Genomic DNA, 14357 nt, shown 5'->3' on the forward strand with positions numbered 1-14357 from the left:
GCTGTCCATGCACTTGAGTCATGTTCAAGGAAGACTGAAATGCATTTAAATTTGTGAGTTGTAGTGTTGGGAGCTGCCTGTTGCACACAGTGCTCCCTTGTTGGCACACTGTAGGGTGTCGTGCTGCTTGGAGCTGTGTATTCTTCAGTCTTTGGTTTCATCACGGTGATGAAAATTAAAAGTATTATTCCCTTTTTGAGTCTCATACACAAGCCATCTTTCTTAGTAGCAGATTCCCATTTGTCTAGCATGATCTAGAAAATCCTGCTCTGAAAGCTTTTTTTTTTGTGGAAGAAGATACAGATCAGCAGTTTTATTCTGTCCCCACCTGGTGTCCTGTCACTAAATGCAGGTCAGGCCAGACAGACGGGTGGGTGATTAGACTGTCCCGTTTTCTTAATAGGATCCTATTTACTTAAAGCTTTCCACTGGAGGGGGGAAACTGTTGAGCAGAGAACTGCAGGCGCAGCTCTTGGGGAAGAAAATACTCTTCTGACAAACTCATTGCAAGCTGCTAACCCGAAGTACTTTTAGGAACTCACTTTGGTTTTGTGGTGGTTTTTTTTTTTTTCCTTTCTGCAGAAAAATGGCAGTCGACTACTTTAAGCATGAGAAGATCTGGTTTGAGAAATACAAGTATGATGATGCTGAGAGAAGATACTATGAGCAGATGAACGGGCCAGTTGGCAGCTCTTCACACCAGCAGGTAATGCTTGTTCTCAGGTGGGGTTCAGTGGAGTGCTGAAGCTTTAAGAGCTAGTACAGAGCATGTGAGAGGACACGATCCACCTGGACGTGCACTTCTGTATTATTTCCACTCTGGGTGCTGCTTTTTTCAAGTGTGAGAGTCTTCTCTGGAGCTCCTTAAGCTTACCCCCAGTTATGACCCCTTTTGCCTTTTGAAAGACCATCTTCTGTGGACTGTGAAGAATTTCTCCTGTATAACCGGTGTACTGGGAGATCAGACACCCTTGTAACAACAGACGAAGCAGTTATAGGTTAGAGCAGTTAATCTTTTCAGGCTGCTGTGGCAGGGCACGGATGCTATCTGTGATCTAATGGGGGCACTATTAGGGCTGTAAGCCCAGAGAGCTGCGATTCTGTTGACTGGGCTGGGTGATAATGCTAGGTGAAGAATTGATCTGTCCCCATTCAGCCAGGGAAGATGCTGTTTTGCTGTGGTTTTGGAGCAGCTAAGCTTTCCTTAGCAAGGGATATACTGGGTATATATGACGTGATGTTTGAAGAGAGGCACCGTGGCTCCAAAGAGACCAGGAATTATGTTCCTCTCTTTGTACACCCCCTGCAGTATTCAGCATGCTCCTGCAGAAGACTGCATCATAGTACTGGTGAGTTGGGGGGAGCAGGTGGAGGGGAAGCATGGTGCTGCTGCAGCACACCTGAGCTGAAGTAGTTGAAACTTAAATATTAGCCCGAAATCACTGCTGTTTAAAGGTACAGAGCTATTATAACCTCTTCCTGCTATGTAAAGAGCAGTTAACTGCTTATGCATTTGGTTGGTTATGTAGAAAGCTGCTTAGTTTTAAGTGGCTGTCTTGCAAGTGTTTAAGGGGAAGCGAAGCTTTTTGCTTAAGTAATAGCTTCTAGGCACACTGTCTATTCCTGCTGCCCATGTTAGTATAGTGGTGGCCCACACAGCACCTAGGACATTTGCATGAAAGCATAGAAGTTATAGATAAGCGCTTGAAGTAGATGTTAAAGAGCAAAACCTCTGCAGTGCTTAGAAGAAGTTAGACTATTTCATGCCACGTAAGGAGCTTCCAGTGAAGAAGTTCTGCCTGCGAGAGGTGACGTGAAGACTATGGCGAAGATTCTGCAGCAGTTGATCAACCACTCCTCTGCTAAGGAAAAAAAAAATCCATGCTTCTTAAAACCTTCCTGCAACCTGGAAATGGTATCCACCTGAATGCATCCAGGCTGTTGTTTTTCTACAGTCTATTCGACATGGGATTTCAGGCTTGTGGGCAGTTTCATGTCTCAGGCTAAGGCATGGCAGCAGGAGGATGGGGCGGGGGGAAAACTTGTGCTGCCGTACGCTGGGTCATTACCCTCTGGATAGAAGTTAGGGCTGTCACTTCTTGCCTGAACATGATGACAGGTAATACTATGAAAAAGAGCTGCCTAACGGTGGATTTCTAAGGAGTACTGAAGTGACTCCAACCCTTGGCCTGGCTGGCAGCTATCCAAACTGTTCAAGGTAGTAGAGAATTTGAAAAGCTCTTGACTGGATGATCTTCTGGACATGTGGCCTGATGTGACCAGGGACTGCAGTTGGTGCTGCTTGATTTAGAACCAATCCTTCTTGCAGCTAATTTTGCAGTACTTGCTGAATCATTGGAAGGAACCCTCCCCCACTCTTACTCCCTCCCCCCCCTTTTTTTAACTTCCCTGACCAGTTTCCCATGTTTCATATTTTTTTAAAAAAATCTTGGTTCTTTCTGCACTGTTTGCAGGAGAACGGAGCCAGCACGATCCTACGCGACATTGCCAGAGCCAGGGAGAATATCCAGAAATCGCTGGCCGGAGTGAGTACCCAAGCTCTCTCACCAGCTGGCTACCCGCAACCATTTTTAGCTGTGGTGCATCTCACAGAATCCCGCTGTGACCACTTCATAGATTGTGTGGCTTCTTATTTTTAAGTTAGAGGAGAAAACCAAGGTGTGCAGCGCTGTGTATCACCAGCATAGCTCCAGCCAGTCAAGAGAATCGTTACTACTAGAGTGCATGCTGCTTGCTAGCCTGCAGTGCTTTTAAAAACTAACTGGATTTGGGTTAAAATTCTTCAACTCTGCATTTCTTTCCTTTTTCTCCTGGTGGAATGTTCCCACAAGTCTTATCTAACAAGTTATGAGTCACTATTGAAGTAACCTTGCTGAGTAGCAAAGCACTGAGCTGCCAGCAGGAGTATGTATGTCTCCTTGGGGTACACTAAGCTGCCACCTTCTCTTTCCTGTTTTGCTTTCAGTTAGGGTATGTGCAAAAAAATGGTGTCTTCCATCTGCTGCATCTAGGGAATTCAGCTTGGCTACTAGCTCTAAGTCTGGACCATCCTGTAGAAGTTCAGTAACATCTTTTTTGGAGGTGTTTTTGTGCTGATATGTACAGACAGCACTGTTAAATCTCTTAATTTTTCAAGAGGAAGCTGAGATCTTAAACTAATAGCTGGGCTGGTTTCACAGGTGAAGAAAATTCACATAATACAGACCATGTGTCTTGATTTCTTACCTCTGCAGTGGGACTACTACATACCTGCATGTATCTTCCATCTGAGGTTATCCATCCTTTACCTATATTGATTTGGCCTCATAACTCCCTCTTGAGATACTTGACACCCTCAGCTTCTGTTTAGATCAGTACAATAACAGGGATTTGAGCCTTTCTCAAGGGGACTATTTCATATTCCTCCTTAACTCAAGCAGAAAGGAGCCATACGTTTGGGGTGAATGCAAAGGAGTTAGGGTAATTGGTTTCCCCATGGTGGTCTCACTGTGCTTGTTGAACTTGATGCTACGAAAGCAACTTCTGCAGCCGCTCATGTGAGTCATCCAAGACACTCAGTACTGCACTGGAAACTTGGAATTGGATGCAGGAAGAGCAGGGCAAATTTCATGAAAGGATTAAATTTGCTTTGATTAGATTCTGTGACCTTGAATACAGCATAGGAATCAAGGGAAAGTTGGGACATCTTAATAATATTAAAAACAATAAACATCTTGAGGAGGAAGACACTTGGAAGTTTTCTAATGCTAGTTTCTTACTTCAGCCAACAGCTTAGGCAAGATTTTCCTGAACTGGCTCATTTACGTTCAGATCTGAAATAACATGTTTAGGCTTTCAGTAGATGGTATTTGCCCCTGCCGAAGATTCTTTGTTTGGACTAAGTCGAATATGGGGGGAAATTAGCCCCCACCCCAAACAGGGTTGAAGAACTCTGGCAGAGATAGTGTTAAATGCTTTTGGAAAGACCTCTTCAAGCTGCGCAAGGTTGCTGCTTCCTCCAAGCCTCCTCCAGGAGCAGAGGCTGGATGTGGTGAGTAGGGACAGAAAACCTAAATACAAATCACTTGGCAGTGCTACTGGTCTGCCCTGAAGGCATATTCTCATCTTGCAGAATAGTCTGTGGTTTGCTAAAGATGAGGAGTTTCTTGCCCTGGCCTGTGACTCCTGTTAAATTGCTTCTTTGTGTGAGAAGCCTCTAAGTTGAATCGTCCAAGTCCTGTAATGGGGAAGACTAGGGGAACTGGCAAAGCACCAGATCAAAGCCAGAACAGAAATTTGAGAATGAAGTCCTTTACACCCCTCTGCCACTTGTTGGGTTTGGTGCTGAATATAAAAAAAATCAATCTCCTGGGATTTTTTTGTTCCTGTGAAGAAAACTTGGTGGGCTTGAGGATTTAAGGTCAGGAGTGAGCCATAGGGCCTTAAAACTGGAATCTGGGGTGTTGGAAAAAATGGACTGAGACTTTCCAGTGAAGGCTTGAAGGAAAAGCTTTGTGTTACTGCACGACTGTATTAGGGAAAGCATTGTGCACTGTAATCTGCATTCCTGTCAGGGGCACGCTGTGGTAATTTAACATATAGCTGCTGTTCCGCTCTCAAAGTATGAAGTTGCTTGGCTAAGCAGAGCACATGGCAGCAGTTACTACTTCCTTACTGTTTTGTAATCCCATTTTACTGATCGTGCCTTACTGGCTTACACAGTACCCCAGAGAGCTCACCTTTGCAGTTTTTTCCGCATCTCTGCCCTGGAACCTGAAGTGGTAAAGCACAGTCAGATCTCCTGTGTTAGTGTGTGGGTTAGAGTGAGCTGTTGAGAAACAAGTCTGAAACATCAGCTTTTGTAGCTTGCAGTTCTGAAGGATCATTGATCTTGGACAGCCGTGGCATAAAGCAGGCTTGACTTTAGAACATGCTTAAACTTTGTTTTTTTTGTTTCAGAAAGCCAAATTTATACTGTGTGATCTACAGAACAATAGTGAAGCATGTTTTTATAGTCAGGATTTAGTCTTCCACCTGAATATGTGGAGTTATTTTCAGGAGTCTGAATATGTAGCAAGTGAAGAGTTGGCTCTTTTAAGATGGGAAGGTGGAAGATTAGTGCCTGCCTTTTGCTGTGAAATTCAGCCAAGGCTGGTTTCAGAGCTGCTTCAGCTGGATAGTGTTGTTCTGAAATGCATGAATGAGTGTTAGAAGGGTTGAGGCAGTGGTTGGTACTTTCTGAAGGAGGGTACAAAGCTCTGATGCTGGAAACATTTGTTTGCACATACCTCTCATCCTGCTTTGCATGGTCATCTCTGCTTTAAACAGTCTCTCCAGTTGACATCTGCTTGATCACTAATGCTTTCCTAGATAAAAAAGTTTTTAACGTGTGCAGTACTGCAGCTGGTGGCATTGAGACCACAGGTGGTGAGAAATCTTACAGGTGGGGACCTGAGGTGTGGAAAGGATGGACTTGCCTGAGATCATAAGCAAGTCCAACAGAGTGAGTGACTGAACTCTCACTTCCTAAACCCTCCCTGGGGACTGCAACAAAAGGGATGTCGCTGGGGCTGGTGTCGGAGTCTGAAGCTCTGTTATTCCCCTCTCTGTCCAAGCTTCCTCTTACAAAGCCTCTGTATTTGTGCATTTCCTGCATGTGGGTTTCAAAAAAGAAGAGCTCCCAGAAAACTTCTAATCTTGCTCAAGTGTTTGGAAGCCACATTTATAAATGCAGGGAACAGAATCACAGAATCATTAAGGTTGGAAAAGACCTTTAAGATCAAGTCCAACTGTCAACCCAACACCACCATGGTCACTATAAACCATGTGCCGAAGGGCCTGTCTACATGTTTTTTTGAACACTTCCAGTGATGGTGACTCCCACCTCCCTGGGCAGCCTGTTCCAATGCTTGACCACTCTCTCAGTAAAGACATTTTTCCTAATATCCAATCTAAACCTCCCCTGCACAACTTGAGGCCGTTTCCTCTCGTTCTGTCGCTGGTTACTTGGGGAAGCGACCAACACCCACCTTGCCACAACCCCCTTTCAGGTAGCTGCAGAGAGTGATAAGGTCTCCCTTCAGCCTCCTCCTCTCCAGACTGAACACCCCCAGTTCCCTCAGCTGCTCCTCATCAGACTTGTGCTCCAGACCCCTCACCAGCTTCACTGCCCTTCTCTGGACATGCTCCAGCACCATAACGTTCTCCTTGGAGTAAGGATCCCAAAATTGGACACAGGATTCGAGGTGCAGCCTCACCAGGGCCAAGTACAGGGGCAAGATCACTTCCCTACTCCTGCTGCCCACACCATTTCTGATACAGGCCAGGATGCTGTTGGCCTTCTTGCCCACCTGGGCACACTGCTGGCTCATGTTCGGCTGGCTGTCAACCAGCAACCCCAGATCCTTTTCTGCCAGGCAGCTCTCCAGCTGCTGCTCCCCAAGCCTGTAGCGTTGTGTGGGGTTGTCGTGACCCAAGTGCAGGACCTGGCACTTGGCCTTATTAAACCTCATACAGTTGACCTTGGCTGATTGATCCAGCCTGCCCAGATCCCTCTGCAGAGCCCTCCTGCCCTCCAGCAGATCAACACTCCCACCCAACTTGGTGTCCTCTGCAAACTTACTGAGGGAGCACTCGATCCCCTCATCCAGATCATCAATAAAGATATTGAACAAGACCGGCCCCAGAACCGAGCCCTGGGGAACACCGCTTGTGACCGGCTGCCAGCCGGATTTAATGCCATTCACCACAACTCTCTGGCTTGGCCATCCAGCCAGTTCTTTACCCAGTGAAGAGTAAACCTGTCTAAGCCACGAGCTGCTAGTTTCTCCAGGAGAATGATGTGGGAGACGCTGTCAAAGGCTTTACTAAAGTCCAGGTAGACAGTGTCCACAGTCTTTCCCTCATCTATTAGGTGGGCCACCTGGTCATAGAAGGAGATCAGGTTGGTCAAGCAGGACCTGCCTTTCATGAACCCATGCTGGCTGGGTTTGTCCATTGGTTGTCCTGCACATGTCGTGTTGAGTGCCCTTAAGATGAACCGCTCCATAATCTTCCCCAGAAGGGTCACACCTTCTGTAGGAAACCAGCCAGGATCCATCCTGCTGGTCTTAGGCAGGGGAAAGCCTCCCTTAGTTCTTCATAATGATTTCCCCACTGTTCAGTTTTGTGTATTTGACCATGGCTAAACTTTCCATGTTTTCAGAGCTCAGGTAGACTGACTGGCGGGGAGGCGGTGTGTATCTCTGCATGCACAATATAGGTTTATTTTTTGGCTAAAGTTATAAGTGCTTTGTGAGCTCTGGACTGGAAAACCTACACATCAGGTGTAACTGAGCTTGTAAAATCTGCATGCTGTTCTTTGTAACTGGTTAACTCTCAGAGAAAAGGGTTGATAACTCCAAATACTTCATATAGTAAGGGAAGTGCCGGCTTTCCAGCTGTGTCCATTGTTTAGGCCTGACATATCAAGGGAAGAGCTCTTAGCTGTAGTTTCTTTTGGCTGATACATAGAAGGTAACCTTTGCCAACTTTTTCTTCATTAGTCAATGTTCTTGTCTCTGATTTTTAAAGTATGTTTTAGAGTCTGAAGCTGTAGAGAGGGCTGGATGTTGAAAGCCTTTTGAGGCTGAGGCTAGGTTCTGTTTTCTACCTTTCATAAGCAAGAAGTCCTGGGGTTTTAATTTGCTTGGATAATTAAATTTATATGTGGTCCTTGGTATGGTTCTGGGCTTGCTGAGTGCTTCTGCTATGCAGAATATTTTGAATAGGTTGCAGCACTGGTCAGTGTATCACTAATGGGAGTTCAGCAGAAAAACTGTGTTACGAAAGAAACCAGACTGTAGGTAATATGTAGTTTAGGTTGGTGACCACATCTTTAAAAGCTTGAAACATCCTCACCACAGGGGAAAGCCCACAGTCTCATAAAGGCAGCTTTGTCACAATTTCTGAAAGTGTGGCTTGACCACCTCCCAGAATTGGGAACTTGGTTCAGTGTTGTGCCTCTTAGACCGTGCTTCACACAGGTTGCAGGTTCCCAAAGGATGGCTGGCCTGGTTTGTGGAGACCTTTAATCTTTTGTTTGCTTGAGGTTGGGGCAGGCAGCCCTCTCTTCTTGACAGCAAAAGATGGCTGTGCTCAGGCTCACATTGCCCTGGGGTTTCCTGGGGCTGACAAATAACATCTGAATTCCACCGGGTGTTGATTTAAATGCTTTGCTGTGCCATGTCTGGGAGCACTGTGAACTCCTGCTGTGCTGTAAATGTCCCTTTTTAAACAGACATGAAAAATACAGCATGGAGGAGTAAGTGAATACTGGTTTAGGATTAGCTTAGCATATGTAACATGCTGAATCTCTTCATTCAGGTGCACAACACTGAACATGAATTTTGGGGGTGTGTAACCTGTAGGTGCATCCCGGTTGTTAATCTTGCCATTTCTGCAGAGACCTCAGTAGCAACTTGCAGCTGGAGAAATCCTGCAAGTCACAGCTACAACCTTTTTTGGGAAAATGGCCATGATTTTCTCCTCAAATTCTTCCCCTAAATGACACAACCACCCAAGGCTGGCAGGTTTGTCTTGAGCTGGAGGCGTCCTGCTAAGCTGTAGTTTTTTCCTGTGAGACTGCAGGGAAAAGCAGTGTTGATCTATTCCACGTGAGACTCCAGGATGGCAGCTGACACGTGTAAAGGTAGATGGTACTGCCTCGATAGATTTCTCACCTTTGGGGGGTTATTACTAACAAGGAAGAGAAATGTGGAGGTATAGCTGGCTTCTGTGGCAAATGCTTCCACTAAAGTTGGGAGCCAGGGTTTAAAAGCGGGCTGTTCTGCAGCGTAGCCATCTTGCAGCATCTTGAACGCCCACGGTCGCGTGTGGGGTAGCCAGTTGCCAGGGCAAACACAGAGCCTGTGGAAGTGCTTCAGCATTTCAGACTTCAAAATGTGATGGGGGCTTCAAACTGCCAAATATCTGTGGTGCTTGCTGCTTAGCTGAATCAGCAGGCTGCTTTTGCAGGTGACAGCTCCTGCGTTTCATCATGAGTTAAAACAAGAATTGCTTTTTCAAGGGGTGGGGATGAATATGACTACTGCCAGAATTCACTTTCCACTAAATTAACTTAGACTTTGGCCCTGATTGTGTAACTAGAACAGGAAGAGGTCAGGCAAAGAGTTCGTCTGTTTAATTTTTGTCGTTGGTTTACAAGGCTAGGGCTAGCCTGGTGGCATGAGCCCACTGTGGCTAGCAGCCTCTGTTCTGGTGGTGTGTGTGAGGATAGAAGCCCATGCAGGCATCTCACCAAATTGTTAGTGCAGACTGGTGTTGTGTTGCTTTACTCCTCTCCAGGAGAGATGCATTAGTGGTAATTGGGGAGTTATTAAGAGTCTTGGTATGTTTGCATGTGTGTCTGCATCTGTTGAGTATTAGATTTTTATCTAATGACCAGAGAGCCAGCTGAGGCTGTGGTGCCTGCTGCAGTGTGCATGCACCTGCTGCATCTCCGATTTTACAGATGGGGAGATGACTAAGACCATGCTCTAGGCATCTCCATCTACTTTTATCACCCAGCTGTGTGACCTTTCTGCAGGCACTGAGATGTTTAACAAGAAGATGGCAGAGTTCACAGATACATGTTTCTTCTGTGCAGGCTTTGTTTGGGTGTGTAGTTGGTGTGAGGCTGTATCTTGTTGCCTGACAATTTGTCCTGCATGTGGATCTGCTTCCTGCACTTGAACTGCTTCTTCCAGCATGAGTGAGATCTTTTTCTATCTTCTGTGTTGAACCAAATGTCCTCCAAACCTTTTGCCCTTTGCAGCCGAAGACAGTTCCTCGTAGTAAAGAAGCTCCTTCTGCCCGTCACAAGAGGCAGTCAGGCCGCTCAACTGTAAGTCACCTGCGCACGGATGGAGCTGATTGTGTGATTTGAGAGGATGTTGTAGGGCAAGAACAGCTTTGCCTTGGAGAGATGGACCAAGTTCTCCTTCCGTACGATGATAAACATTTGTCCTTTGGCACGTGGTCGTAGCTCAGCCTATAGGATAGGATCTCACAGCAGGGCATTTAGGTCTCCCAGCTTGGTGTGCGTCTGGGGACTGCAGATCTGCACTTGTGTTCCTGAGCCTGCATCCACTGCAAAGGCTGCTTGGAGATCGATTTCATGGTGCTTTTGACTTCTGGCCCCTGTCCCTTTTTGGGTGGGTGGAGAAGGATCTCTTTGACCTTGACCTTCCTGCTAGGAGCAGCTCACGCTGCTCTGTGTGTCTCCCAGGGCCAGGTATCTCCCAGACTTGCTTTCTGTGTGCCACATATTCCTCATCTTAACTCCTCTATTTCCTTCTCTCCATCTTGAGTGACTGCTGAGATCTCAGAAGTGTGTCACCTGTAACAGAGAACCACGTTATAATTACATGCAAGGTGCACTCGAGGGAGTATAAATTATTTTCTCTATTGTGATATTTAGTTATAAATGGCACTTAAAGCAAAGTGTGAAGGCCTGTTATTTTCTTTCCTTCTGCTGATTTGAACTATAGATAAGGGCCTCCTTAAAAACAAAAAAGCAAGCTCTTTTTTGCTGGTCAAATACTTTTGAAGCTGGATCGGTATAATTGCTCCCTTGGGATGTCTTAAAGTAGGTTTAAGTTTTTTGAGAGGAACTAAAGGCTGGACTCAGAAGGTGGGAGTATAAAAATGCCAAGATCTCTTTCCAGCTTTCACAGTGACTTACAGTGTGACTCACAGGTCACTTCTGTGCTCTGTGCCTCAGTTCGTCTGGAAAAGGAGACCAGCTGCCCCATTTAAGGGGCTAAGTGTGAAACTTTCAAAACTTTTTGTGTGTTTAGTGGCCGTCTGTGATCTGAGACTATAAAGAATGACTTTATCCTTTGCTTATTGATGCCAGCTGAAATTTCTCGAGATAAGTTTCATGCTTCATTCTATAGAGCTAGTATATTCTTTTCATAAATCCTTCAGAGAAAACGTCTTTGTTCTTAGGTTAGCTCTCATATTTTCTTCTTCCCTGAAGGCATGACTGCTTTGCTTCACTGAACCACTGAGCTAGGGAGTAGGTGAACAGATTTGTTTCATCTGTTTTCCTTGTTGCAGAGTGCAAGCACAACCTCTTCTGGGCCTGCTGGTGACCAAAATGAACTTCTTTCCAGAATTTCTCACCTGGAGGTAGAAAATCAAAACCTTCGGAGTGGTAAGTAGGAGAATCTTCTGGCATAAAAGCAAAACTGGATGGGGTCCTGCTCCTGTGGGGTGTATCCTGTAGTGAGTTTGTCTGTCGTGAGGTGAACACATGCCGATGTCTTGATCAGAGCTTTGCAGGCTTCCCTCTGACTGGGGCAACTGGTGGTTTTTAAAGCACATTTTGAGCAGAAGCAAATGTTTTCTGACTTGAGAGCTGATACAGAGGCTACATGATAAGGTTCTTTCTTGGTTTTTCCTCCCCCTCCCCCTTCCTCTTCTTGTAGTTGTTGCAGACCTTCAGACAGCTATCTTCAAGTTGGAAAGCCGCCTGAATGCTCTGGAAAAGTCATCTACCTCCCACCAGCCCTCACCGGTTCCTCCAACCCAGGTGAGCCTCGGCAAAGTGCCGTTCTCGAATGCTTCACATTCACAAAGTGCCAGGTCATTTCCAAGGTCTCGTGGCTGCCTGAAGATGGAGATATGCTCATCGTTAGGATGAGTTTGTTGCAGTTTTCCAGGATTTTTGGCAGCTGCCTCGTCATCTTTCTCAAAAAGTATGCGTACAGAGTAGTGTTGTGCCCCAAGACCAGCAAAGAAGCTACGTTAGAGATTTCAGCTAGGGAGAGCTGGTGCAGATCTGTGGAATTTTGGAGTTAATATGTACTTGATCAGCATTTAGCCCCATGGTGCTATGAGTTTCTTAGCACGCACCAGGTAAAATGCCACTTTGTTACAATAGATAAGCAGAATTGGTGACACTTTTTAACAAATGTCCTCTACAAGAATGTAATAGGGGGAGCCACGAAGAGACCACGAAGAGGAAGCCACAAGAGGAAGTGGCCTCAAGTTGCACGTGGGGAGGTTTAGATTGGATATTAGGAAAAATTTCACACAAATTATGTGATGTGGGCCGTGTTCGCTGTCTTGAGCAATGTAGACATCTGTTCCTGAGCTTCTCCTGAGTGCTGCTCTGATTTAGCTTCAGCTTAATCTTCTCCCCTTTTTCCTTAATGCAAACTTGAATGCACGTCACCCCAACGAAGAAAGTGGAACCATTCAGTGTTCCCTCCAAGAAAGTGGACCTCCCATCTGCTTCACTGGCAAAGAAAGTTGAGCCAGCTGCTGCAGAGGAAGATGATGATGATGACATCGACCTTTTTGGTAGTGATGATGATGAGGAAGACCAAGAGGCTGCCAAAGTCCGAGAGGAGAGACTGCGTCAGTACGCAGAGAAGAAGGCCAAGAAACCGGGTCTTATTGCCAAGTCTTCTATCCTTCTGGATGTGAAGCCAGTGAGTAACTGAAGTGGGGGATCTCCTGAGTGAGGCTGTATGTCTTGTGCTGCAGGAGGCTGTAAATCATCTCACTTGCACATCTGGCTGGATTGGTGAAGATAGGACCTGCAGATTTCCAAACAAAGGGTCAGAGCGAGGTGGGACATTGCAGCTGGGATCTGTAGCTTTTGTGCTGCTGCCCTGCTTCTTGCACTGTGGCAAGTACAGGCTGTTCTCTGAGGTTCCCCTGACCAGGACTAGCCCTTTTCTGTGAAGACAAGACAGATCATAAATGCCCTAAAGGTGGGAATAAGCCTGTCTTTGTCAAATTGTCATGGTAGAACAAAACTTCTGGGCTGGCTAGTGCTCAGAGAGATGCCCTTGGTAAAAGTCACTTGAAAGTGAGCGCTCCAAAGCGGTTGTGTTGCTGCAGGAAGAATCTCCCTTGCATCTGCAGTGCTTATAGGTAGAATCAAAACAACATGCTACGCAACATTGCAAAGTCAGATTTAGCTTGGCTAACCCATCAGCTAATTTCTGGTGAAAACAGTAGCCAAGAAAGGGCAGCTTGGGTCAGCCGAAATGTACTGAGAGGTGCAATGTTGAATTTTAAGTCACTGGATGCCTCTTCAGGCTAATGGTGGTCTCTAGGAAAACACTAACGTTCACATTTCATGTTTTTCCAGTGGGACGATGAGACTGACATGGCGAAGATGGAGGAGTGCGTCCGGTCCATCCACATGGATGGGCTGGTGTGGAGAGCCTCCAAGCTGGTCCCAGTAGGCTATGGCATTAAGAAGCTCCAAATCCAGTGCGTAGTGGAGGATGACAAAGTTGGAACAGACATCCTGGAGGAGGAGATCACCAAGTTTGAAGACTACGTAAGTCTTTCTGCGAGCTGTGTAGTGCTTCGTGATGCCTGACCTGCAGGGTCATTTTTAAGTAAGGTTCATTTTGGCAAACTTGGATTTTTAAAAGAAAACCACATGGAATTGATGGTGTTTGCCTCCTGAGATGTGTGTATGATGTATTTAAATATTTATTTTTTTAAGGCTGGCTGATGCAGAGATCTTGCAGATGTTTTGTAGAGCCATTTTCCTGGCTATTGCTGCTCATCCAGCCCCCAGTGACTGTTAGTTTGGGGAACCCCTGCTTTAACACTTAGCTTGGGCAGCACCAGTGTAGACACACATATTTAACTTTAGCAGCTGGGGCTGGAGGAGTTGTCTCCATCCCCATCCTTCCATGGAAATGGTAGCAGGAGCTCCAGCCCTGTGCCAGGTCATCTGCAGGCTCAGTAATGCTGCCAGTCTCTTGGTTGGGAGAGCAGCAGGACAGATACCTGTTTTTATTGATCTTCTTTGCCTACTCCTTTGCTTATATTTAGAGTAAATCAGGAACTTTAATCTTAATGTTGCTAGAAACTCTTAATACGATGTTCTTTGTAGGCTGGACTGTCTAAAGATTTGTGCAGTAACTAGCACAGTGCAGTGTGCTGTTGTGACTAATGTTGCAAGGAATATTAAATAACAGTCCTTAAAGGTCCTTGTACCACAGCTGGGGAGCTGGCCTAAGAGCCCTGGGCCATACTCGATCTGTTTGAGCACTGCTAGTGCATGCTGTGAAGAAATCCCCACTGCGAGTGCTTTTTGTTGTGAACGTCTGAAAACGCCTTGGTGACCTCTAGCTGCTGCTTTTGTTCCATTTCAGGTGCAGAGCGTTGATATTGCTGCTTTCAACAAGATCTAGAAGCAAAACTGTATCCCCTCTGAAACTGTAACTAATAAAGATCGAGACTGGGAGTGTAGACTGGATCATGTTTTTGTTGGCCAAGTGCAACTTCTCCAGAGTGATCTGTTGTGAGACTTGGGGATATTTCCCTTCCTTGTTCCCTTC

At 45.9% G+C, this 14357-nt stretch overlaps 1 protein-coding gene across 1 annotated transcript; it reads left to right on the top strand.

The window, feature by feature from the left end:
• The first annotated feature begins 295 nt into the window (after positions 1–295).
• On the top strand, positions 296–14258 carry EEF1D (eukaryotic translation elongation factor 1 delta). Its single transcript, XM_082014557.1, has 8 exons — positions 296–706; positions 2475–2546; positions 9815–9883; positions 11101–11197; positions 11472–11575; positions 12213–12479; positions 13148–13342; positions 14172–14258. Exons 1-8 carry the CDS (start codon positions 587–589, stop codon positions 14208–14210), a joined length of 963 nt encoding a protein of 320 aa, XP_081870683.1. The 5' UTR covers positions 296–586; the 3' UTR covers positions 14211–14258.
• Positions 14259–14357: the final 99 nt, after the last annotated feature.

Source organism: Phaethon aethereus (assembly GCF_964289735.1).
Source record: "Phaethon aethereus genome assembly, chromosome: 2".
NCBI classification, from domain to species: Eukaryota; Metazoa; Chordata; class Aves; order Phaethontiformes; family Phaethontidae; genus Phaethon; species Phaethon aethereus.

Excerpts from the sequence above, each read along its gene's own strand:
- EEF1D (XM_082014557.1), top strand. The coding sequence starts at position 587 with ATGGCAGTCGACTACTTTAAGCATGAGAAGATCTGGTTTGAGAAATAC. Across the intron at positions 707-2,474 it reads GCAGCTCTTCACACCAGCAG|GAGAACGGAGCCAGCACGAT; the intron begins GTAATGCTTGTT and ends CACTGTTTGCAG. Across the intron at positions 12,480-13,147 it reads TCCTTCTGGATGTGAAGCCA|TGGGACGATGAGACTGACAT; the intron begins GTGAGTAACTGA and ends ATGTTTTTCCAG.